The sequence below is a fragment of the Hemicordylus capensis genome, chromosome 3 (assembly GCF_027244095.1).
Source record: "Hemicordylus capensis ecotype Gifberg chromosome 3, rHemCap1.1.pri, whole genome shotgun sequence".
Classification (NCBI taxonomy): Eukaryota; Metazoa; Chordata; class Lepidosauria; order Squamata; family Cordylidae; genus Hemicordylus; species Hemicordylus capensis.
Genome location: NC_069659.1, coordinates 327218546 through 327242542, shown reverse-complemented (window position 1 = coordinate 327242542; position 23997 = coordinate 327218546). Strand labels below are relative to the sequence as shown.

At 41.5% G+C, this 23997-nt stretch overlaps 1 protein-coding gene across 2 annotated transcripts in view; it reads right to left on the bottom strand.

Moving 5' to 3' along the window:
- GFM1 (G elongation factor mitochondrial 1) overlaps positions 1-23997 on the bottom strand; it is a 59314-nt gene that overhangs the window by 5261 nt on the left and 30056 nt on the right. For both annotated transcript variants that reach the window (XM_053310567.1, XM_053310568.1), the window contains exons 11-17: positions 23815-23871; positions 21541-21678; positions 20951-21033; positions 10798-10960; positions 6240-6384; positions 4292-4452; positions 2393-2446 (exon numbers count right to left, since the gene is read on the bottom strand). In XM_053310567.1, coding sequence (XP_053166542.1) covers positions 2393-2446; positions 4292-4452; positions 6240-6384; positions 10798-10960; positions 20951-21033; positions 21541-21678; positions 23815-23871 — 801 coding nt within the window. The remainder of the gene's footprint in view (positions 1-2392; positions 2447-4291; positions 4453-6239; positions 6385-10797; positions 10961-20950; positions 21034-21540; positions 21679-23814; positions 23872-23997) is intronic.

Genomic DNA, 23997 nt, shown 5'->3' with positions numbered 1-23997 from the left:
ATACTACAGAACAGTTTAAAATGTGGAAGTTTGATCTGAACCCAGATTGTGGTTTATTTTGCAACCCTGAATAGAATAAGCCAGGATCAGTAGGTTTAGATGTTACAAGTGATTCTGGCTTGTTTCTAACTTCAGCTGGAAGTCGAATTCTTCTGAGGCTCATGTATGAAGGGATGGGGGAAGCACACGTTCCTGAGTCTCTGAGATGTTGTGCACAGCCAAGATTTAATCTTGGCTACATGTGATATATCTGAACCGGTGTGCTCATGATACCAACACACACAATGAAATGGCACGGTCACATGACCATAACTCACATTACTTTTGCTGTCCTTCATTTATTGTCACCAGACACCTTAACTGTAAACATCTTTACCTGAAGCAAGTCCTGCTAAATCAACTTATTTCCACGTTAGCACAGTGGCGCAGCGGGGAAATGCTTGACTAACAAGCAGAAGGTTGCCGGTTCGAATCTCTGCTGGTACTATATTGGGCAGCAGCGATATAGGGAGATACTGAAAGGCATCAGCTCATACTGCGCGCAGGAGGAGGCAATGATAAAGCCCTCGTGTATTCTACCAAAGGAAACCACAGGGCTTTCTGTGGGCGCCAGGAGTCGAAATTGACTTGACTGCACACTTTACCTTTACAGCACTCTAAATCTTAGCTGCCAGACCTAAAGTTAGACGACAGGTGATTTACAGGAAAGATGGAGGATGAGGCAGAAGCTGCGAGCACACTGCAGCCAAGAGAGAAAACTAGAACTGGAGCCTGCCATCTATAAAGCAACAAACCACAACTAGTTCTATTGCCCACGCAAGTCACAAATGCAACTTTACTAATAAACTCTCCTGAACTGATGGTTTGGAAGCTTCAGCTGGCCCAGAATGCTCCTGCAAGGGTGCTCGTGGGAACAAGTCGCTTCACAAGTGTCACCCATCCTGCGGCAGCTTCATTGGTTACCGGTCTGCTTCCGGGCTAGATTCAAGGTGCTGGTCTTGACCTTTAAAGCTCTACATGGCTTGGGGCTGGGGAACCTGTCAGACTACATCCGCCCATATTTTATTTATTTATTGAACATATCTGTATACCACCCAAAACACAAGTCCCATCAAACTATTAAAACAGTACCTAATTAAAAGCCTGGGTGAACAAATTAGGGGTGTGCACTGGGTTCGATGGGGTCGATGGCCGGGGGGTGCACTTACATACACACCCCGGCGTCCGGTTATCTAAAAGTCCATCGGGGCAGCAGCGTACCTCCCTGCTGCCCCATTTGCTACATTGTTTGGATGCACCCAGAAGTAGCAGGCACGCTCATGTGATATGCGTGGGCAGGAGCACCCGCTAACCCGGGTACATCCGGACACTGTAACAAACCGGGGTGGCAGAGAGGTAAGCTGCCGCCCTGATGGACTTTTAGATAACTGAATGCTACTTGAGCAGGTAGGTTCCAGACCTCGCCCAGACTACTGAATAAGAAGGGAAACCCCAGAAAAATTCATCAAATCTCTGAAAAATGGGAGGAAACTCTCCCATTGGAAAAGCATGAGCTAGGGTTAGGGCTGAGGCTCGAACAAACTTGGGCAGGTTTCTCCGCTACTTTTCTATACCGAAAGTCTGGACTTGATGGTATAGGACACATGCTTGCAAACAGCAAGCCATTTTACTGCCATAAATATAGCACATCAATGAAGTGCTTGATCTTTCCGAGTGCCTACCTTGTTAAATTATCAGTTTCCTGTGCTATTCATAAATGCCTAATGATTTCCTTTGGAGTCTTTTTTTTTTTTTTAAAGATCTTTTCTCTCAATTTTCCTCGTCAGGCAGGAGCACAGAAGGTTGTGACCAAAGAGTTGTTAATTTCGTATCAGTGTGTGAACTTCAGCCCAATATGCCTCTGCAACTCCTGGCCTATATCTCTATATTATCTACACATACACACACCCCTACCTTTCTTTTACATACAAATGCACCACCTGCAGCTGCATATATACACCTCCACCCTCTCTCTCCTTCTCTTGTAATCTCCTCTACCTCTCCACACAAACCTCATTGGCTGGACATTCTTTGTTTCCAAAAGTCTGCTGCCTGGATAGGTCCCTTCCATCCACTTTTTAGATATGTACTCTGGTTTCCTACACCCTTCTGCCTACCCTGCCACTCTCTAGGATCAGTCCACATCAACCAGAAATATTTCTGCCTGCCTTACTGCTCTGGCACACTAAGGAACCTGGCAGAGGATATAACCCCACTATCACAAAAACCCTTAGCGCATTACAGTAGAGATGATGTTGTGATACAAGTAATGGTACACAGATGCACATGCTTCTTTTGGTAAGAGGGAATACAAAATTGCCTTAAGTTGCTCAAAAATTATCTGCCCACTTACCTCTGTGGAAGATCTCAGTTCCGTAGCGTACCCAAACATATCATTCAACGGCACCTGGTGACAAATTGATAGCATATTTGAGAGGTTTTTCTGGGAAGGAAATATTTCAGCATTTTGGAAAATCTACATTGACTATACTTAAATTTAATTTTCTTCATGTCCAAGTACAGCTGATGCCTCAATACCAACAAAACCTTTAAAGACAATGAATTCTTTTTTTATAAATGTACATAAACTGACTTAATTTGTATACATATCCCTGCAAACATAGGCAAAAAAGCACCCTTCAGAGTGGTGATTCTCCTTATATTAAGCAGTGGGAGAGCAAGTAGCACTATTCAGCTCCAGCACTGCACCCCTTTATGGGTTTAAGACTGTGATTTCTTTAACAGGTAACTAGGGATGTGCAAACGGGTTCAAATTTGAACCCATTCTATGGTTCAGGGTGGTTCAACATCAAACCACCAAACCGGCCTGTTTGGCCCAATTTTGGACCAAACACCCCCCCAATTCAGGGGTTCATGTAAAAAATTAATTTTTTTTCTTAAAATATAAGTTATAAAACTAACTGCCTCCCACTCCAGGGGCTTCTCCAAGGCCAGGTGTGTGTGTGGTGTCTCCAGAGGTTCTCCCCCCCACCCCATGGCCAGCCTCCATTTATTCACAAATAGCCCAGTTTGAGTGGTCTTCGACCCATTCCAGGCCTCATCTCCACACACACACACACACACACACACACACACACACACACACATTTTACACGAACCCCCCAAACCAAACGGGTGGGTAAGTTGGGGATGTCCAAAACCAAATATGCCAGGTCTGGTCCGAGACCAGTCTGGATTCCAACCGAACCAGGCAAATCAGTTTTGTGCACACTGCTACAGGTAAACTAACTTCTTACTCTTTTTCTATGTAAACTGCTTTGAGAAGTTTTGTTGTTGTTGAAAAGCAGTATATAAATAAAAATAAATAGTAGTAAGAACATTCTGTGCTGGACTCCTCCAGATTTTTCATTAAGAAGAATTTATGCTAATTAAATTCTATTAACAAGCCTAAATTCTTGAGGCAGAATCCGGAAGAGTCTGTCACAACGTTATCAGCTCTGCTCTGAGTATTGTCCAAAAAGTTAGCAAGTAAAGAGAAGTGGGTTTGTACTTGCATTCTGATACACAACCCAGCTGAGTGACAATATTCGAATGAAAGCACACAGAGTACATTGAACCAGTTTAAATCCATTTATAGATCACAGCTTGGATCCATCCAAAAAGCTGTTTGCAAAGACAGGGGGTTATCTACTTTATTTATCATATTTATATATCATATTTATATACTGCCTGGTGAGTATCTTAAGGCAGTGTACACAATTTAACACACAACAAATATAAAACAGAATAAAAACAGTTTCACAAAATAATAAGTTAAAACAATCTCATGGGATAAACAAAATTAAACAGTTTAAAATTAATTTAGTTAAAAGCCTGAGAAAATAGCTGTGCAGAGGGTCTTCCTAAAAGCAGAAAGAGAAGGAGATGCTCTTATTTTAACAGGCAGCATATTTCAAAACCCCGGGTCAGTCAGAGAGAAGGCACGATCCTGAGTCGCCACCAAACAAGCCAGTGGCAACCATAACCAGACCTCTCCAGATGATCTTAATAGGAGACAGGGTTCATGACCAAGAAGGCTCTTTAAGTACTTTTAAAAATACAATTATGAAAACAGTGCTTTAAAATCATGATTATATTAAGTTCTATGGAATGTAAAAGAACCTTTGAATTGGTTGGATATTTGAGAGGTATGCATAATGGTTATTGCAAGCCATTCTGAGGACCATTCAATCAAAAGACAGAGTATAAATTTTGTAAATAAGTATGTAAAGATATGCTCAGCAGCACATACATCAGCAGAGAGAGTGAAATAGCCTTCAGCTCCATCTTGTCCTGTGATAATGCCATGACGTCGACTGACTCCTGCAATTACCACTCCTTGGAATTCATTGGGTGCTACAATTTCCACAGACATAATGGGCTCCAGGATACACAGTGAGGCATTTGCCAAAGCTGGGGTGGAAAGATGCAAGTTGGAACATGGCTGTCATAATACATTCTTATTTACTGTTATTGTTAAATTAAAAATAAAAAACATATAAAAATGGTAGAACTGCTATGGCACATCACATCATACTAATAATATTAGAATGAGAAGTTCAGTACATATGCAGATCCAAACACCCTGGGCTCACAAAACGTAAGAAATTAGTAAGATTTCTACACAGAAGTAGCAGTCACTTCAAAATGGCCACATGCAACATTAACTTAGGTATTATCTATTTAACCACTCTTTGATATCATTCTTTTAAAAAAATCCTATCTCACAAGTAGAAATATACATATGATCTCATCATTCACACACACACACACACACACACACACACACACACACACACACACCCCTTTCAAATGGGAAATCACACTACTAATTAATCTTTTTCTGTTGCAAGTAGGTGTGACACCCATCTTAAACGTTTCAGGTGGTAAATCTGACAGCAATTGACCAATCATCAAATTATGATTAAGGATTTGGGTTCTAGTGTAAAGGTCACATAAATTCATGGGGGATAGGCCTATTATTCACACACACACACACACACACACACACACACACACACACACACACACACACACAACCATGGAGGTGTGGTCCAGCACTGGGAGTGTCTAGCTTTAAAGGGCAGGGGGGTAGTACTTACACCTCCCGCCGCTTTTCCCCCCCAGACACTCATTTTTTCGCAAAGTTTTTGGGGCGGCAGTGCTCCTCCCTGCCACCCCTGCCCCTATTGTTGGCCAGAAAAAGGGGAAGTTGTCTCCATGCATGTGCCCACTGAGGCGCATACAGCACACAAGTCACACGCAATGTGTGACATTTGCGGAACGGGCGCATGTGTGGAGACAACTTCCCCTTTTTCCGGCCAAAGATGAGGGCAGGGGCGGCAGGGAGGATATATATATATATATATATATATATATATATATATATATATATATGTATATGGAACCTCCATATTCAGAGGAAGTATATCTCTGAGCAACAGATGCAGGGAACAAACAACAGAAAACAGCTAGCTCCATCAGGGGCATCTGGCTAGCCACAACTGGAAACAAAGTGCTAAATGATCCAGCAAAAAAATTCCTATATACTTAAGAAAAAACATTTTACAGTGGTACACATAAATACCACACCTCCATGTATTAAAAGCAAAGTGTTCATAAGTAAGATATTGTCCAGGACACAGAAGTGAAGTGCTTCCCACCCAAAAGGTTATCACAGAAGTATACTGAAGAGGGTGAAAGAGAAGCAGCAGCAAACAGCAGCTGCAAAGGGTTAACTATGGCAGGGCATAAAAGGGGAGGCAATGGCAGTCGTGCTTGACAGACACAGCAACGAGAAGGGAGTTTAAAAGGGAAAGCTGTTCCAGGAACAAAAAGCAGCATGGGAGCGAACACGAAGGCAGGTGTGGGCGAACACGAAGGCAGGTGTGGGCGAACACGAAGGCAGGTGTGGGCGTAGATGGTCAATGAGCATGCAGAGAGAATGAGAGGAGTGAATCATTGCAGATGTAGATAGGGAGAAAAGAGGCGGGCAGTTTTGAAGGGTAAAGACCAGGAGTCTGAAATTGATGCAAAGAGAGAGAGACTGAACATGATGGGTGATCAGGGACTGAGGGTGATGGGTTATCTAGGAACCTGCAGAAAATGAGGCTTTTTACGGTGGAATAAATTTAAGTGAAAAAATGACAAAAAGTGTGGTGAGGATGAGGTTGGAAAGTAACCTCTCTCTGAAGTGATACCTTGTTTTAAAGCTCCTTCAGCAGCTCTTAGGAAGGCGATCTCATTAGAGTCTACCATGTGATGGGCACCATCTTCTAAGACAAACCGTATTCCTGAAATCTTGTGAGCCGTCAAGGGGCCTTTCTCACATGCATCACGGAATCCCTATAAGGAACGGTTGTAGTGTTACCAGCTCATTTTCAGATCTCTTCATCATACAGAATTATACTGGACATGTGCAGAAAAGTCTTTTGTTATACATTTTCTGTCCCATTCTCCTATCCCCATACAGGATTATCCAAAGCAACTAACAACCACAGCATCTAAATAATTTTTTTTAAAAAATTACAACTGGAAGCATAAGCAACAAAAACGTATACTGCCAAACAGATTAAAGGCCTTCTATAAAGCAAGTTTTGCAAATCTGTATGATTTTTCTTAAGTTGTTCTATATAGAACTTTAGTATAGTAGAAAAACTAGTAAAGAACTTTAAATAAACAAAGCAAAAGAGTTATTTGTAGCCAAAGTAAAACTGGAATAAAAGTCATATCTGATTTGATAAAAAAAGAAATCTTTGAGAGAGAAACAGGTGTTATGCTACTATAAAGCAAATGCCTAATGTTAGGGGGAAATGTAATCTACAACTATCTCCAAAACAAATACAGCTTTCAAAAATTGCTGTGACTTAGTTAAAAAATTGGCACTTAACTCCTGGATACTCTGGCTTGAAAGAAATAGTCATTGGATTTCCAAAGAAACATGTTCTCTGTTAGCAACTTTAATAGTCAAAAGCAGGAACATTCTGGAGGAGAGATGTTTAAAGAAGTAGTTCTTTTAAGTAGAACTAATGGAGCCAATTTTCTGCTTCTTTTAACATGGTTACTTTTAGCCAAGACGTCTTCCCATGTGCTGTCAATTTGGTCTGACAATTTGAAACCTGTCAGTACATAAATTACAAACTGATACTGTTCATATTTTGAGTGGCTACCAATCTGAAACAACATGGCAGATTGCGGGGTGGGGGGAGCCATTGGAGTCTCCTGAGAACCCTTCCCATGTGCTGTAAATTGGTTTGTATTGGACTGCAAATGCAAAGGTTGATGTCATAGCTCCTGCCAAAGAAGCACACTACAGCAACAAGGATTTCTTATTAAGAGAGCGTCTTCTTTGCTATGAGCCCCACCGCCCATTGAGGTCACTTGAGGAGGTCCGTCTCCAGTTGCCGCCAACTCGTTTGGTGGCTACACAGAGACGGGCCTTCTCGGCTGCTGCCCCGAGATTGTGGAATGCACTCTCTGCTGGGATACGAGCTTCCCCATCTCTGGCAATTTTTAAAAAACTTCTGAACACACATCTCTTCAACCAGGCTTTCTCAGCTTTTTAAAACTTGTTTTTAAATTGTTCTGACTATTTAATTGTTGTTTTATGATGTTTTAAATTGTTAATCATTGTTTTATGCTTTTATAATTTTTGTTTTCATTATTAACTGATTTTAATGGTGTTTTAATATAAACCACCCTGAGCCTTTTGGAAAGGCAGTATAAAAGTTTTAATAATAAATAAATAAATAAATAATAAAGGAAAAGGGTATGCAAAAAGAACAGTCTTTTCATAAAGCAGATTGTAAGAGGGAGAGAGTTTTCATTAACCGAGCAACTCAGATTCAAGCAATACAATAAAGAAAAATAACTTCCCTCACACATAGAACTCAACTGTTCCCTATCTTATTACTCACAAGCAGGGATCTTGGTCTCCCATTTCCCCAACGGCTTCTCAACCAGCTGCTTCCTCAGGGCACTCTTGGGACAGAACGGACTAAAGAAGCTTTCTCTTCTCCTGCTGGTGGCTGTGAATATAGGCCCAGTCCTCTGGATTGGTCCTTCTGTTTTGATTTTCCCTGGGTTTTTTTCCTTGTTAGGAAGGGCCCATCCTCCCAGAAGTTGCTCTGAGGCCTAGTCCTCCCTCAAATCCTTCCCTCTCAACAGAAGGGCATAGACAGTAATCTCCTAAGCATTCTTCACTTTGGAAAGCAGGCTTAAAACAATACCATAGGCAAAGCAGAGAAGAGTCTGCTCTTTTGATAATCGCTGTCAAACTGCAAGTATTGTAGCCTTTTGTTCTCTTGGTATTTAAAAACAAAAAGCTAAAACCAAGGTAACAGGTGATCATGAGATTCCATGGGATTTCAGGAACATACTCCTTTGTAGGAGATTTCTGGATTGTCGTCTTAGCATTATTTCTCATTTCAGTCAAAAGCTTAGATGGCTCCTTTATATCAAATCATTTTAATTTAAAACATACAGGCTAGAATCCAAGAGGGAGCCAGTGTTATGTCTGTTACTGGACCTGTGCTGGATTGTAGCCTCAGCGGTAAGTTACGGCAACGACAACAACTATTAGTAGTTCCTCATTCCCTTCACGAAGCATTCAAGCCAAGCTAGTTACTTTGCTGCAACTTGGCAGTTGGTTGCAAATCTCCGTAGTTCTTCTGCATGTCCATCTGCGGACTCTATATTAGGCCAGCAGCAGCTTAAAACACCTATACATGCAGCATACACAGCTGGAAACCCAAGGGTTGCATGTGGTCTTCTGAGCAAGAAGAACTATCGATTCTCTCTTCTGATGGCTACCCCTTACACCTCAATGAATAGAGCTTACCAATGCTAGGAATAAGGAGAGATGGGACAGAAGGCTGCAGCAGGAAGAACAAATCAGCAAAGCCCACAACCACAATTGCTCACAGGCGACTCCACACTGCTCTTTGGATCTCAGCTGTGATACTGCATGTGAAGTATCCTAAGGTGCTACTGATACAAAAACCAACAATAGAGTTCTTCAATACGCAGGCACAACTTGAGAGTTTTGCAATGAATTGCCTAGATTACAGCAAACTAATTAGCTTGGCCTGAATGCTTCTTGAAGGGGAAAAGAGTTGCATACTGAGGCCACAGCTCAACACAGGTCCAGTGTAGACAGAATAGTTGTTCCAGCCCTGAAGGCACACATGTATATTCCCTCTCTGAAAATTCTCTTCTCACTATTTCTCTTGCCAGAACGGACCATGGTTTAGCATTAGACTTGCACCCAACACTAACTACAAAATACAAGGTGCTGGTAATCACCTAGAAAGCCCTAAACAGCTTCAGCCCTGGGTATTTAAGAGAACATCTAATTTGCCATGAGCCCCACTACCTATTGAGATCATCTGGAGAGGTTCTCTGCAGTTGCCACCCACTCCTCTGGTGAACTACTCAGGGACGGGCCTTCTCTGTTGCTGCGCCGAGGCTTTGAAATGCGCTCCCTGCTGAAATAAGAGCCTCCCCATCTCCAACAACTTTTTAAAAGGCAGTTAAGACACATTTATTCACCCAGGCTTTTAATTAGACTTACAGTTTTTGGCATTGTGTTAAATTCTAAATTTTAATGTTTTAATTTTTGGTTTGTGCTGTTTTGTTGTGAACCGCCCAGAAACATGGGTTTGGAGCAGTCTATAAATATGTTAGATAAATAAAAATAAAATAAAATAAATAAGTATGTTAATGCTAACCATGTCATCTCATAACCATGGTTGTAAATCCACTTCAAACCCTTCAAAGAAACCATAGTTAGCATCTGTGCATATGTAATGCTAAACTATCTATGCTATCTTATGTTTCTTTTTAGAATGTGAGCCCTTTGGAGACAGTGAGACATCTTATTTGTTTATTATTTCTCTGAGCCATTTTTGGAAGGGTGGTATAGAAATCGAATAAATAAATGTATAAATAAATAAACAAACCAATGTTACAGATGCAAACAAACATAATCATCTTTCTTTTTAAACAGAGAAATCCTATCCAAAAGGTTAAGAACCAATAATCTTACCTAAAACAAGATTTAACTGTTCTTACCAATGAACAGATACATGTTGAAAGAGAGGTACCATTGGGAAAAGCACTGTCTAAGACAACCACAGGGCTCTGTGGTCGCCAAGAGTTGACACCGACTTGACGGCACACTTCACCTTTAATACTAAAAAACTGAAGCAATCATTATACCTTACTTTCACCACATGAGGGCACTTCCATGAGAACAAGTCAACACACAGAAGAACAGGGATTCATCATCCTGACTATAAAAGCTAGCAGGAGTCCAACTCTGTCTACTTCAAGTATATGGAACATATTCTTTAGAAAATTATCTTTGGAAAGAAACTTAGAGACCCTGAAGACATCATGACTATGTTTTCCAGCAATACATAGAAGAACAGAGAAGGCATGAATGAAGGAGCTCTACTTCAGGCTCCAATGAAGGACCAAAGTAGGTACTGGAAATCTTCAGCTGTGGAAACATTTAAAAAAGGTTTTCACAGTTGCTATATTTCTCAGTATGGTTGGGGGAGTAGTTGTGAAGCATTTTTGTTCAATGTTGACCCATTTATTTCCATTACTTCTCTGCCTAGATTTTAACTTGGTGTCATAATCGACGTTGTTCTTTGAGAAAATGATCATCTCCAAGTATGGGCTAAAATCTGTATACAACTGTACTGCCTTAATCCATTTTGATATAATGCAGAATCCAAGAAAAATATAAATCACCTTTTCAATAGCTGGCACAAACTGCCTTGGGATATTTGTTCCGACCGTTTTGTCTTCAAATTCCACTTTGGTGTAGTTCTCAGAGTCCAGAGGCTCTAGATATCCTATCACTTTACCATACTGGCCAGCTCCACCCGACTGCTTTTTATGAGTAAAATCAAAGCTGGAAAAGATATAAAAATTATTCAGTATGGAACGTATTCTAAAATCACTTTGCGGAGCACATATAGGTAGAACAGAGGCCAACACTGCAGTTCTCAAATATGTATGAAGTTTGTTTATGTTGATGGTCTGGGCTTGCCTGCCCCATGCCCCCGATAAGTACTCTGGTAAGGGAACATGCAGAGGAATGCCAACCTGAACCAGGCTCCACAAGGAGACTGCAAACAGCTAATCCCATTACCACAGCAGCACTTTTGTGGAAGTGGAAAAGTGGAAGCCACTTTTTCTGGCTTCCAATTATGGAAAAAAGCTGCAGGGTGCAGTCCATGTACAGTGGTTCACACTGAAGTTTTCCCATTATCTTTCTGATTCACTTCACGCAGCTGCATCCATATAAGTAACTCCCTCAACCCATTAAATGCTCCGTTTCAAAAGTCAAATTCAGATATTATGCTGTACCATGCATTCAGGTGTCTGTACACATAAAGGTGCTTTTGTGTAAATGACTGTACATGGGCTCATTTTAGAAGTGAAGGCCTCCTCAAATGCAGAGTACAGATAGGAAGTGTTCTATTGCACATGTGTTGAACATGTGTGAATAACTGTTGGTACAGATCTGCGCACACACTATACAGAGATTGCATTTATGTTGGGCATCACATGTTAATAGGCCTTTTCAGTTCTATTGAGCATGAAGGCTAGCCCAGGATATTCTATCAATTCAAATGACTGCTGCAGATATAAAAGAACAAACCTGATTGTTTCTTTGTCAGCAGGCTAGATTTCCTGGTTATTTTTGACACCACCACTTGGTAGCAGTGCACTGCCTCCCATAAAAAGAGCAGAAGCAAAGACAAAGTCCATGCTCTTTCAAACTCTGGCCTCATGCAGGAAAAATGTTTTGCTCTCTTTTTAGGGTTTGTTTTTTTTAATTAAGGAGATTGAACTGGCAAATCTTTCCAGCACTAGTAGAGAAATAAACTGTCCAATACAGACAGACAACTTTGTTGTAACATACCTATTAGCAGATAAGAATGTATCAGTACCATATGTAGTAGTTATATTTTGTTATGTCACCACCAGTATGCGAAATTTAAAAGAATAGATTTTTAATGTAACTATATATAATTGTTAATGTTTAATGTTAAAGATAATAAAATTATCTTTATTGTTTAAAGATAATGTTTATCTTTATATGTATGTATGATTGACTGTTTTAAGAGAACAGAAAAACAGAAAACCCTGAAGAATGAGATGCCATTTCCCCCATTCCCTGCCTTCATTCAAGGCCAGCAGAGAAAATCCTGGGGTATCCAACAAAAAGCATCAGGCAGTCCAAGAGAACAGTAGCCCTATTCACACATGATGGTCAATGCATGTACAATCTGTACACACATAGTTATTCAAACATCAGGTTCAATGCACACACGGTAGTACACTTCCAATCTGTACCATGAATATGAATAGGCCTGTACCCAGGTTCAGTTTTAAAATGAATACCTGTACAGTCACTCACACAAAGACATGTGTACTGTACAGACAGCTGTATGCTTGGACAGTATAATGTCAAAACTGGGCTAATGTCACACATGAGAAGTCAAAGTGTTGCTGGGGCAACAGAGATAAGATCTGTCTAAAGAGAGAAGCTGTGTAGAAAGTTTATCTTCTATTTCTTCCTGCTGCTTTTTGTACTAGTTCTCTTTGAATAATGGAATATTACACATGAATTAGCCACACTGAACAACGCCCTCAAAGTGGATAGCAATGGCGAGGGGCCTGTAGCCCCATTCCTACCCCAATAATGAACATTTTCCTTATGCGGGAAAATAATTTGTTATGGAGGTGCAAAAACAAAAAGTATAAAGTCGGAGGGTTCTTTTCTTTTTTAATGATACTACAGTCAATTGTGGAAATCTAAATATAACATAAGAACTTCTATTGTATGCACATGTGTTCAGGAAGGTGTGTAACTAGGCTGGAAAACATATTAGCTTTGAGCGACACCTAAATTTAGGCTTAATACCAATTAGTCTTCAGTAAAAGTCATTGTTCACTTTAAGTTGTATTAATAAAGATATCAGTTTTATAAAAAGAAAAAGGCCACAGCCATACAAGAGCTAGAGAGAAACTCTGAAAGTGAAATTATTTAGAAAGACAAGAAGGGGGTTGAGGTTGCCCCCATTCTTTGCCCTTGTGATTAATAACTCTCAATTATTAAATAGAGTCCCCTTATGATAAACTCTGCAATACAGCTGCAGAGAACACAATCGATCCTTCTCACCTCAGAACATGACAATGGCAGAATTCAGGCAACTCATTAAGCAGGGTGCTATTCACAATAGCCCTTGCCAAAAACCCTCCCTAGCTGTTCAAATCCTCAACACATTTACTTAGAAGAAAATTCTGTTTGCTTATTTATTTACATTTATATCCTGCTCTTCCTCCAAGGAGCCCAGAGCGGTGTACTATATACTTAAGTTTCTCCTCACAACAGCCCTGTGAGGTAGGTCAGGCTGAGAGAGAAGTGACTGCCCCAGAGTCACCCAGCAAGTATCATGGCTGAATGGGGATTTGAACTCAAGTCTCCACGGTCCTAGTCTAACCACTCTAACCACTACACCACGCTGGCTCCCTTAACTGAATAGGACTTGCTTCCTGGGAAATACACATGTCCAGGTCTTAAGCACAATGGCCACCGATTTAAATGGGTTACTTCCAAGTAAACATACTGGTTTATTGCTCTTTGGAGTGCCAAACCATTTTGGCTGCAATCCTATGGACATACTTGAAAGCTCTCATGAACTCCCAAGTAAACATGTGCAGGACCGCCATGTATACACAATGTAGTGTGTGTGTGTGTCTGTGTGCGTGCGTGCGCACCTGTGTTTTGGTAGTTTTGACTTAATGGGCCATGTCCTGTCCCCCTCACAACGCTGGTTTCTTCATCCAACTTTCACATGAGCCATACCTGTGCCACAAGCAGGGATCCCCACCCTGTAGCCCAGATGCAGCTCCTCAGGCTGATGTTGTGGCACCTGTGTGCCTCAGCAGCCTCCGCTCTGCTAGCTCTCCTGTTGCAGCTGCTTCCTGCTTTTCTCCCACCAGTGGCACAAGCAACCCTATCAGGCACGGCTGCTACCCTGCCCAGCCAGGCCAATTACTCCGCTAGGGAGGAGCAATCACCACTGAGGTGGCCTCCCCAAGCAAGCCTCAGCGTGCCCAAGAGCTGACACCATGGAGATCTCCACGTCCCATTACCTGGCGACCAGAGCCGCTGGTGTGGTGGTGAACTACATTATGGCAGCCCCAGTAAAATCTTCATGGTGTGGGTGGTGAGCCAAGCCAGCCAAGAGGTGAGAGCACCACCTGCGGTGCTGGGGGTGGGGAGAGGAAGGCAAGGCTGTGCAGAGTGGACGCCACCTTAAAAGTGCAAAGCAAAGTAGCCGAGCTTGGCGGACAGGGAAGGAGACAACCAACACTGCACCTTTAGCAGGGGCCGGCTCCTCTGCTTCTCACTCCCTTTGCAAGGGCATCACAGCCCCCACATAAGCTTCTTCCTAAAAATGTCTAGACTAAATACTCAAGAACTAGCGTGCGCATCCATGTCCGTAGCTCAGCCTGGCAACCAGAAGAGCAGCGATAATCCTGGGTGCACAGACAGTGCCCTGGACCTCAGCCAACACAGTTACTGGGAAACTAAACCAATACTAACCGTTGCTGCTCTATGGCTTTTTGTCATTACATATGGAAACAAAAATACCTGAAACTGCAGGAATAAGTCTTTTTTTTTTTAAGCAAACTTGGAAAAACACTAAAAGATCAATTGTTGCAGTTTTCCTTTTGCTCTGTTTAAGTTAATCTGTTTAAAACAGCACAAATCTGGTTTCTCTTGCCCACCCCCATGCCAGAAAAAAATTCCAGCCAACACAGAGAGTGTCTAAAAGACAGGCTTCAACATTTCTGTTCAGTACAGCAGTCTTCTCATTCCCTTCTAAGCAAGCTGTGCCTTCCCCCACCCCATGACTAGTCAGTTCTAAACTCTAGGAAAATAAACTACAATTGCCTCAATTATATAATTACATCTGCAAATTATATAAATAATGGGGTACCTGAAGCAGCTGGTCACTGCTTGCAAATATTGCATGTGTCTGGCTGAAGGTTAAGAATTTAAAATCCCATTGATTTCAAGGAGATTATTAAGCACCTGCCCAGCTCTCCTGCTGAAATAAAGAGGACTTTAATTATGCTTGACTTTGACTAGCTCACAGATGCTGATTTTTCTGTTGCCTTCTCTGTGCCCTAAAAGAGTTATGTTTCAAGACCAATACTGTATCGACAGAGAATACCAGCACCACATTCTTAGGAAGAATGTGTCTGGTAAGTCTCTGGTTTATTTTTAAATTGTTAAATTGTTTTAAGTTTTTGTATATGTTTTTAACTTGTCTTATGCTATTGTTAACTGCCCAAAGACGAAAGTTTGAGGCGGTGTACAAATTTGATAGATAGATAGAGATCTTCAGGATTCAAGATAAATAACGTATCCTTTCACTTCAGGATATACCAGGTGTTGGTCATAAATATCGCCTGAATTTTACAATGGAAGAAATCCTTTAGAAAGTAAGTTCTGTGTCTCTGTTTTATGTCAATAGCACTTTTTCTCCCCAAGGTAAACAAGTTACATTGCACAAGTCTCTCAATTAAAGTCTTTTTAGGTATAAAACCACTCCAAAACAAAGATCTGCTCCAAGGAAGCAGTGGTGTCAGCATACAGGGGTGTGGGGCAGTGGGAGGAGGAGTTGGCGACGAGAAGTGGAGAGACAGAACTTTTGGATACTTATATGGAAGTTAAGCTGTGATGACAATTAGTGGGACTTTGGACTGGTTCACACATGCTTATTCGTCATTTGACCACTCAGCAAGTAGCAGCATGCACGAATAAGACATCACAGATAGAACTTTCATAATCGTCAACTGAAAGGCAATGCTTTTCCAGTTCACAAGTTTTCCATATTAAGTCAAAATGGCATAATTATTTACTTCCTATATGTTTACGATATACATGCATGTCCCTTATTTTCAAAAACACCTCTTGCTGTCAGTGTAATATTTCAGATTCAGAGTACATTAAACTTATTTCTTTAAATATGCAAGACACATTACCGTGCCTGCAAAATTGATAGTTACCCTGCTCATACAACCAATTCAACATATTTTTGACATAATGTGGTTTTTTGTTTTGTTTTTACATATAAGCTAGAGGTATTACTCTCTTCACACATAAGCAGTTCTTGTGAAGGGAGGCTATGGCATCATGAAATACTCCAGCCTTTTCCACAGAAATGACCTTGGTGTGCATGCCATTGGTGGGAGGATAACACTGTACCTCAAAACATCTCTCACAGGACTCCTCCATACAAGCAGTCTGTTGTATTGGCCAACTACATCATCATATGCTGTACAATCTGCATCCATTGAAAGAGCAATTGGGGGTAGGGGTGTGCACGGAACCGCGGAACTGCGGTCAGGCACTGGGGTGGGGGGTTCCTTTAAGAGCGGGGGGAGGGCTTACTTACCCCTCCCGCCGCTTTCCCCCTCCGGCGCCAGTAGTTCTTTTAATAATTGGGGTGGCAGGATACCTCCCTGCCGCCCCTTCTTACATTTTGCTGCTGCAACCTGCCGCTGCCGTTGGCTACGCTCCCAAAGGCTTCAATAAGCCTGTAGCGCGCGCACACGTTGCGGAGACGTGAAGTGCGCGTGATGTGCACATGCGCTACAGGCTTAATGAAGTCTTTGGGAGCGTATCCAACGGCAGTGGCAGGCTGCAGCAGCAATTATTAAAAGAACTACGGGCAATGGAGGGGAAAAGCAGCAGGAGGAGTAAGTAAGCCCATGTCCGGACCGGTCCAGAGGCCTTTAGAATGGCCTCCGGAAAGGTCTGGACTCATCCCTAATTGGGGGAAGCGGGGGTGGTGGTGAATACATGCAATGTTTTCCTTGAAGAGAGAGTTGTCTAATTATACAAAGCATAAGGGTTTTAAACAGGGATTTGAAAACACATGATATTCCAAGGGTCCAAGAGCAGTGACTGATATTATTCAATTACCAGGTTCAGAGCAAACAAAAATCAAAGCAAAATTTGCTCCTCATTTAAAAAAAAATTCTAGTATCTTGCTTCTACTAGTTACAGATTTTAAATATGTGGGATTTTTTTTTGCAACAGGACAGTCCTGTGGACTGCACAGCTGAGATTCTTTATCATTGTGGTGACCAACATGTTGCTCCAGAAGTGCATTATACAGTGGAAGGAGAATTTGGCAAAGATACAATTGGTGACTGACCAGGAAAGGGATCTTGGCGTTGTGGAAGAAAGCTCGTTGAAAGTGTCAACTCAATGTGCGGCAACTGTGAAAAAGGACAATTCCATGCTAGGGATCATTAGGAAGGGATCATTAGGAAGACTGAAAATAAAACAGCTAATATTAGAATGCCCTTATACAAAACTATGGTGCGGCCCCACCTGGAGTACTGCGTACAATTCTGGTCACCACGTCTAAAAAAGGACATTGTAGAACTGGAAAAGGTGCAGAAGAGGGCAACCAAGATGATCAGGGGCCTAGAGCACCTTTCTTACGAGGCAAGACTACAACACCTGGGGCTTTTTAGTTTAGAAAAAAGACGACTGCGGGGAGACATGATAGAGGTCTATACCAGGGTTTCTCAACATGTGGGTCCCCAGATGATATTGGACTTCAATTCCCATAATCCCCAGCCCCAGTGGCCTTTTGGTTGGGAATTATGGGAGTTGAAGTCCAATTACATCTGGGGACCCACACGTTGAGAATCCCTGGTCTATACAATCATGCATGGTGTGGAGAAAGTGGATAGAGAGAAATTCTTCTCCCTCTCCCATAACACTAGAACCAGGGGTCATCCCATGAAATTGATTGCCAGGAAATCTAGGACCAACAAACAGAAGTACTTTTGCACACAACGCATAACAAACTTGTGGAATTCTCTGCCACAAAATGTGGTGACAGCCTGGATGGCTTTAAGAAGGGTTTGGATAACTTCACTGAGGAGAGGTCTATCAACGGTTACTAGTCGGAGGGCTATAGGCCACCTGCAGCCTCAAAGGCAGGATGCCTCCGAGTACTAGTTGCAGGCATGCCCTCAACTCCTGCCTGTGGCATCTGGTAGGCCACTGGTAGGCCCTCCTGCCTGCGGCATCTGGTAGGCCACTGTGTGAAACAGGATACTGGACTAGATGGGCCATGGGACTGATCCAGCAGGGCTGTTCTTATATACAGAGTAGGAGGATAACAAATGTTATAATAGAATCAAGAACCTCTCAGAACCACTGGAGGCTCAAAATATTCCAGATTAAAAACAAGATTTCTGCAGTATAAATTTTCAATTTATGAATGGGGCTCTAGTGCGAATTCAATTATGCTTACTAGAGTTTTAAAACAGTGGTCATTACCAGACCACTAGTTGGTAATTGTCTTTATCACCAGGAAAGAGGCAAGCTCAAGTCACCTAAGCTTAGGCTGAAGATGAGTCCAGGTGTCATTTAGTCTGATCTTCCAAGGCCAACTTTGTACTGCGCAATCCATAAGCCTCCTGGACCTCACGTACCCTTTGGCTCTGCAAGGTATGCAGATCTACCTGGAGCACTGAGCCTAGGGCAGAAGTGAAGAGCTGGAAAGAAAATTTAATGTGGCTTATATGGGGACTGCCTCTGTCTTAAATGTATAATATGCAGCTATTATATTGGTGACACAATTGTTGGTCACTGTATCAGATCTACAGATAAGTTACAAAAAAAACACCTTCCCAAATATGTTAAGTGTGTCACTGGGTGGCTTGAGCAGATGATCTGGCAAACTCCTCATACAGAATAGGTTATGTGCACTGGGTAAGTTGTGAACTACACGAGCTGTGTCATAGCTTTATATTATATTTAGTTAGTGTTATTCAGTTCTGCTACATGTGAAAATCTGGCATCCAGTGTAGAATCTGAAGAACTTCTGCTTTCATTTTCCTAACAGAGCAAGTTTATAGTCCTTATGGTCAAAATATGTTAGGAAACCAGTTAACAGCATTTGGACATTGGCATACATTTGTAACAAGTGGCATCTATGCTATGTTTGAGTGTTCATGTAGCTTATTTATTTAATCCCAACGATGCTATATTCTTAACTCTATATTGAAAATGGAGGGGGCGTTACTGAGAGAGCAGGTGACTTGCCTGAGGCTCCCTAGTGAATTCATGGCAGAGGAGAGATTTTAAGAAGCTGTTTCCCAATTCATAGCTCAGTCTCTTAGCCAATAGGCGTCAACAGCCCTATTTGTTGAGTTGCACAGCTTATTTTGAGCATAGAGTTTGGAGGCAGGAGTGCGGTGGGGGGGGGGGAATTGTGGCAGAGAATGAAAGTGTATGGACTGTACTGGGGAATCATGATAGAGATCACAGTGCATCTACTTAACAGAAAGCAGGACAGAAAGCAGGACTATAGAATTTAAATAGTTCTATAGTCCAGGACTCCCCTTTGTTCAACCCTTCTTCCTTTCTGTTGCCAGACAGCCATGGGAATGTATCTGAAGAAATGGAGCCCATTTGGGACTTAGCCTGGGATGCCTGTGGTTATGTAATCTGGCAGAATTCAACAGGAGACAGCTGGTACAAAATGGTACAAGTTCAGAGTTTTAAGCAAGTGGTAAGTTATCAATGAATACATTTGCACAAGTTGTTCCTATGGAGAGATTTTATAGTCAAACTCTAGCATACTGGAGTGCAAAGAGAAACTCAACGGGCGCACACACACACACACACACCCCTAAAGCAGCATACTGTCGAGCAAACATACCATTAGTCCACAGTTCCTTTTTAAAAATTGCATCTAGTAGTGTCCATTATTTTTCAAAATTGTTCTTGTTGGCAATGGCATACATTCTGGTTAATTATTGGTGCAGGATGGGGAAACCCCACAGAATTAAACACAGCAGTGCCAGCAAGTGACAAATACGGGACCTCACCACCAGATATTCTCAGTTTTCCTCTAAAAGCATAACATTTACTGTTCACATTTCCTATGGCATGCTGTCTTATTTAAGAGAAATTATTTCTCCTCTGTACTTTTGATCAAGCCCTTAAGGATCTGAAAGTTCAAACCAGACAAGGCATCTCCATAGCAATTTCAAGATTAAACAGAAACAAGTAATGAGTCAGTTCTGAACCAATCAAATTGTTTATGGAAACAAAAGCAATTCAAAAGAGAATTTAATCATTATTTTTTTAAGGAAATGGCACATTGTTGTTTAAGCAACCAGAGATTGTTTAAACTTTGGCCCTTCACTTCCCAGATGTTTGTGTGGTTACATGAAAGGAAGGAAGGAAGAAAAATAAAATCTCCTCTTTTTAATCCAGCTCTTCAAAGTTTCATACTTGTTTAAGACATCTTATAGTAGTTCACTGCACTTGGACAGTTGTACTTATTGAAAGCAGAGTGAGTGAGTAAGGTATGTGTAAATAATTTCCCCCTTTTGTTGCTTTTACTACATTTTTTTAACAATGTATGAATAGGGAGAGAAAAGGAGGAAGGACAAGGGCTTACTATACAGTAACTGAACATGATTCTTGTCCAATGCTCAGAAATGATACATAGTTCCTCAACTATTTTAACACCTTGATTTTCCTAAATATTTAGTCTTTTTGCATATGCCAAGGAGATTAATCCTTGGCATATACAAGTGTTCTGGCATCCATAGCATGGTGGAAAAGTAACATGGAACAGCCGCCAGCCAAAACATGCAGAACAGGATTAGTGGCACACCTTCAACAGTACTATTAGATGATGATAAACATCTATATACTGCTAGAATAAGAGCTACACAATCAGGTACTACTCTAGCCTTGAAACTCTCCCATTCCATGTCTAAAGGACCAGAACAAGCATCTCCTGACTTCGTGATTACTAGAATGAATACTTACGGTACAGTAGCCGTAATGCTCTCTCTAAAGGCTACTTTAGGTTTTCCCATAACACAAGAACAACCATATTCTCTTTCCATTCGCTAGATAAAAAGAGCAGAAAAAAGTGTACAGATCAGAATATATTGCCAAATATATAAAACCTAGTCGAGAAACTCACCAAATTAATCTTGAGGGCTTTTTTACAGTCATGGGGGGGGGGGGGAATCTGCAAACCAAAATCTGATTTTCCAGTCGATGTTCTCTCTTTAAATAGATCTTCTTATATCTGTACCAGATACAACCCAAAACCCTGCACTCTTGCCTTCATAAGCAGATATATTTTGAGTGATGCTGTAAAAACTACAGTCCAAATTCTGCAATTGTGAAGGAAGAATCCTGTGCCTCTACAAGTATTTGTGTTACAGTGACAAGAAATTGCCAGCATGAATCCAATTGCAAGATTCAAGCCTGCACTGTATAATTTACATCATTCTCAGCAGATGGAAGCAAGTTTCAGTGAGCACAGCTAGACTACATAACACTGAATTAGAAGAATGCTTTTGCCGAACAGGCAAGCTGCCTTCACCAAGGAAGCCTTTAACAATCACCTGAGCATAGATTTCCAGATGTAGTTCTCCCATTCCTGACACAATGGTCTCTTTGCTCTCGTTGTCAAAATGAACTTTGAAGGTGGGATCTTCTCTTGTGAAACGGTTAATGGCTTTTGAAAACTTATCAAGTTCATTCTAGAGGGAGAAAATATCCACAAGGGTAAAGTAAGGTCTTCCTAATCATACACTGACTAGACGACAGCCCAAACAATTGAGCTTCCAGCAAAGTTTAATAACATGGAGCTGGGCAGTCTCCATCAACTGTTGGGTACAGCTATTCATGAAATATCTACCTTCAGAGCATTACAAACTGAGAGCCTCTCACCCAGAGCTGTAGAAGACTGTACATACCCATACAACCTTGGCTAAGGCATCGAGTTCATTGAAACTCTGTAGCAGAATGGGACCCTTCACACCAGATAATGTGACGTAAGCAGTAAATTATAGAATTGGAGAACATCTTGCAGGTCATCTAGTCCAACCCACTACTTGATGCAGAAAATCCAAAGCTACAGCATTGACAATGAATACCTGCTCAGCCTCTGCATGAGGACATCCAGCAAGGGAGAGCCCCTACTTCCAGGTAATGAGTTCCACAGTTAAATCACTCTTACTGTGTTAAGGCGTTCCTCCTAATGTCCAATTAAACTCTAACCTCCTATAACTTCTCCTTAAATCTAGTCCCCCGCTACTGTGCCAGTCCTTCAAGTCCCCCTCAGTCTTCTCCAAATGAAAGATGTGCAAATCCTTCAGCCTTTCCTCACAGAGCTTGCTTTCTAGACACCTGACCATCTTTGTTGCCTTCCTCTAAACTCATTTCAATTTGCCTAGATACTTCTTAAAGTACTAGACAAAATACAGCAGATGAAGTCTGACTAGTGCAGAATCGATGTCTTCGTAGACTTGGAAACTAAAATTTTACTGATTCAGCCTAAAATCACATTCACCTTTTTTCACAGCTGCATGACACTGCTGACTCAAGTTCAGCTTGTGATCAGCTGCAATTCTGAGACCCTTTTCACGTGTATTACTGCCAAGCCAAGTACCCCCCATCCTATACCTTTGCATTTGAATTGGGAAGCGGGGCACAAAATGTAGAACTTGGCATTGGTCTCAGTTGATATTTATTTTGTTGCTATAGAAAACTGTGTCTTCTGCAAATTTGGTGAAGAGTCCCTCCACCCGTCGAGTCGGTGTCAACTCCTGGTGACCACAGAGTCCTGTGGATGTCTTCGGTAGAATACAGGAGGGGTTTACCATAGCCTCCTCCCATGGAGTATGAGATGATGCCTTTCAGCATCTTCCTATATCACTGCTGCCCAATATAGATGTTTCCCATAGTTTGGGAAACATACCAGCAGGGATTAGAACCGGCAACCTCTGGCTTTCTAATCAAGTTATTTCCCCGCTGCGCCACTAGGTAGCTTACACCTTCAGCTAAATCACTAATAAAGTTTCTGAAGCATTCCAGGCCCAGGACCTCACTCAAAAGCTTCCTCTAGAGCCACTGATGAACACTCAGTATGGTTTTCCAACCAATTGTGAATCCACCTGACGCTGTTATCATTGGCCAATTTAACAACAAAGATATCATAGGGAAATTTGTCAGATGCTTTGCTGAAATCAAGATAAATTAGGTCCATAGCATTCCCACAACTGACTAAGCTAATAACCCAATTTAAAAGAGAGAGAGATGATTAGTCTGGCACGATTCATCCTTGACAAATCCATGTTGTCTTCTACCAATCATTGCATTGTTATCAACACACGTACAATCTAACTGCTTTATATGCTGTTCTAGTAGTTTGTCACGTACTCCTTTACGAAGATCAGGACATTAGCTCATCTCCTGTTTTGTGGCACCTTACCTGTTTTTCAGGATCTCTCAAAGATGATACACAGAGGTTCTGAGAGTACATCTCTAAGTACTTTTAGTACCCGAGGATGCAATTATCCAGCCCTGAAGACTTGAACTACTCTAAGGTAGACAGATTCTTTATTAGTTTTGAACTGCAGTACTGACCCTTCACCATTCACAGGGCTTTTGTGAGGTTGGCTTTTGAGATATGATGGGGGCAAAATAGCAGTCCCACCTTCCCTTCGTCACTCATCAATATTACCTCATCATTACTAAGCAGCGAGCCTCCTCTGCTCCCTCAGAGAAATGTAGCCTAACCCTTACATTATCCACCCTAAAGTGCAAATCAGACCTCAGCTTTTCTTCCAAACTATAGAAATCATTAACCATTTTTTGGAACTCAAGACTCTTACCTTGTTGGATGGTTTCATTGCTACTGAAATGACAGCATCAGGGACATGAATAGATTCCTAGAAAAAAATTAAGATGAGATACAGGACCAAAGAACAATTTGTCAGTATAAAGCTATTGAAGTGAACTTCACAGAAACCTGACCATTTATACTCGGGCAATGCATGTTCCAATGCTACACAAGT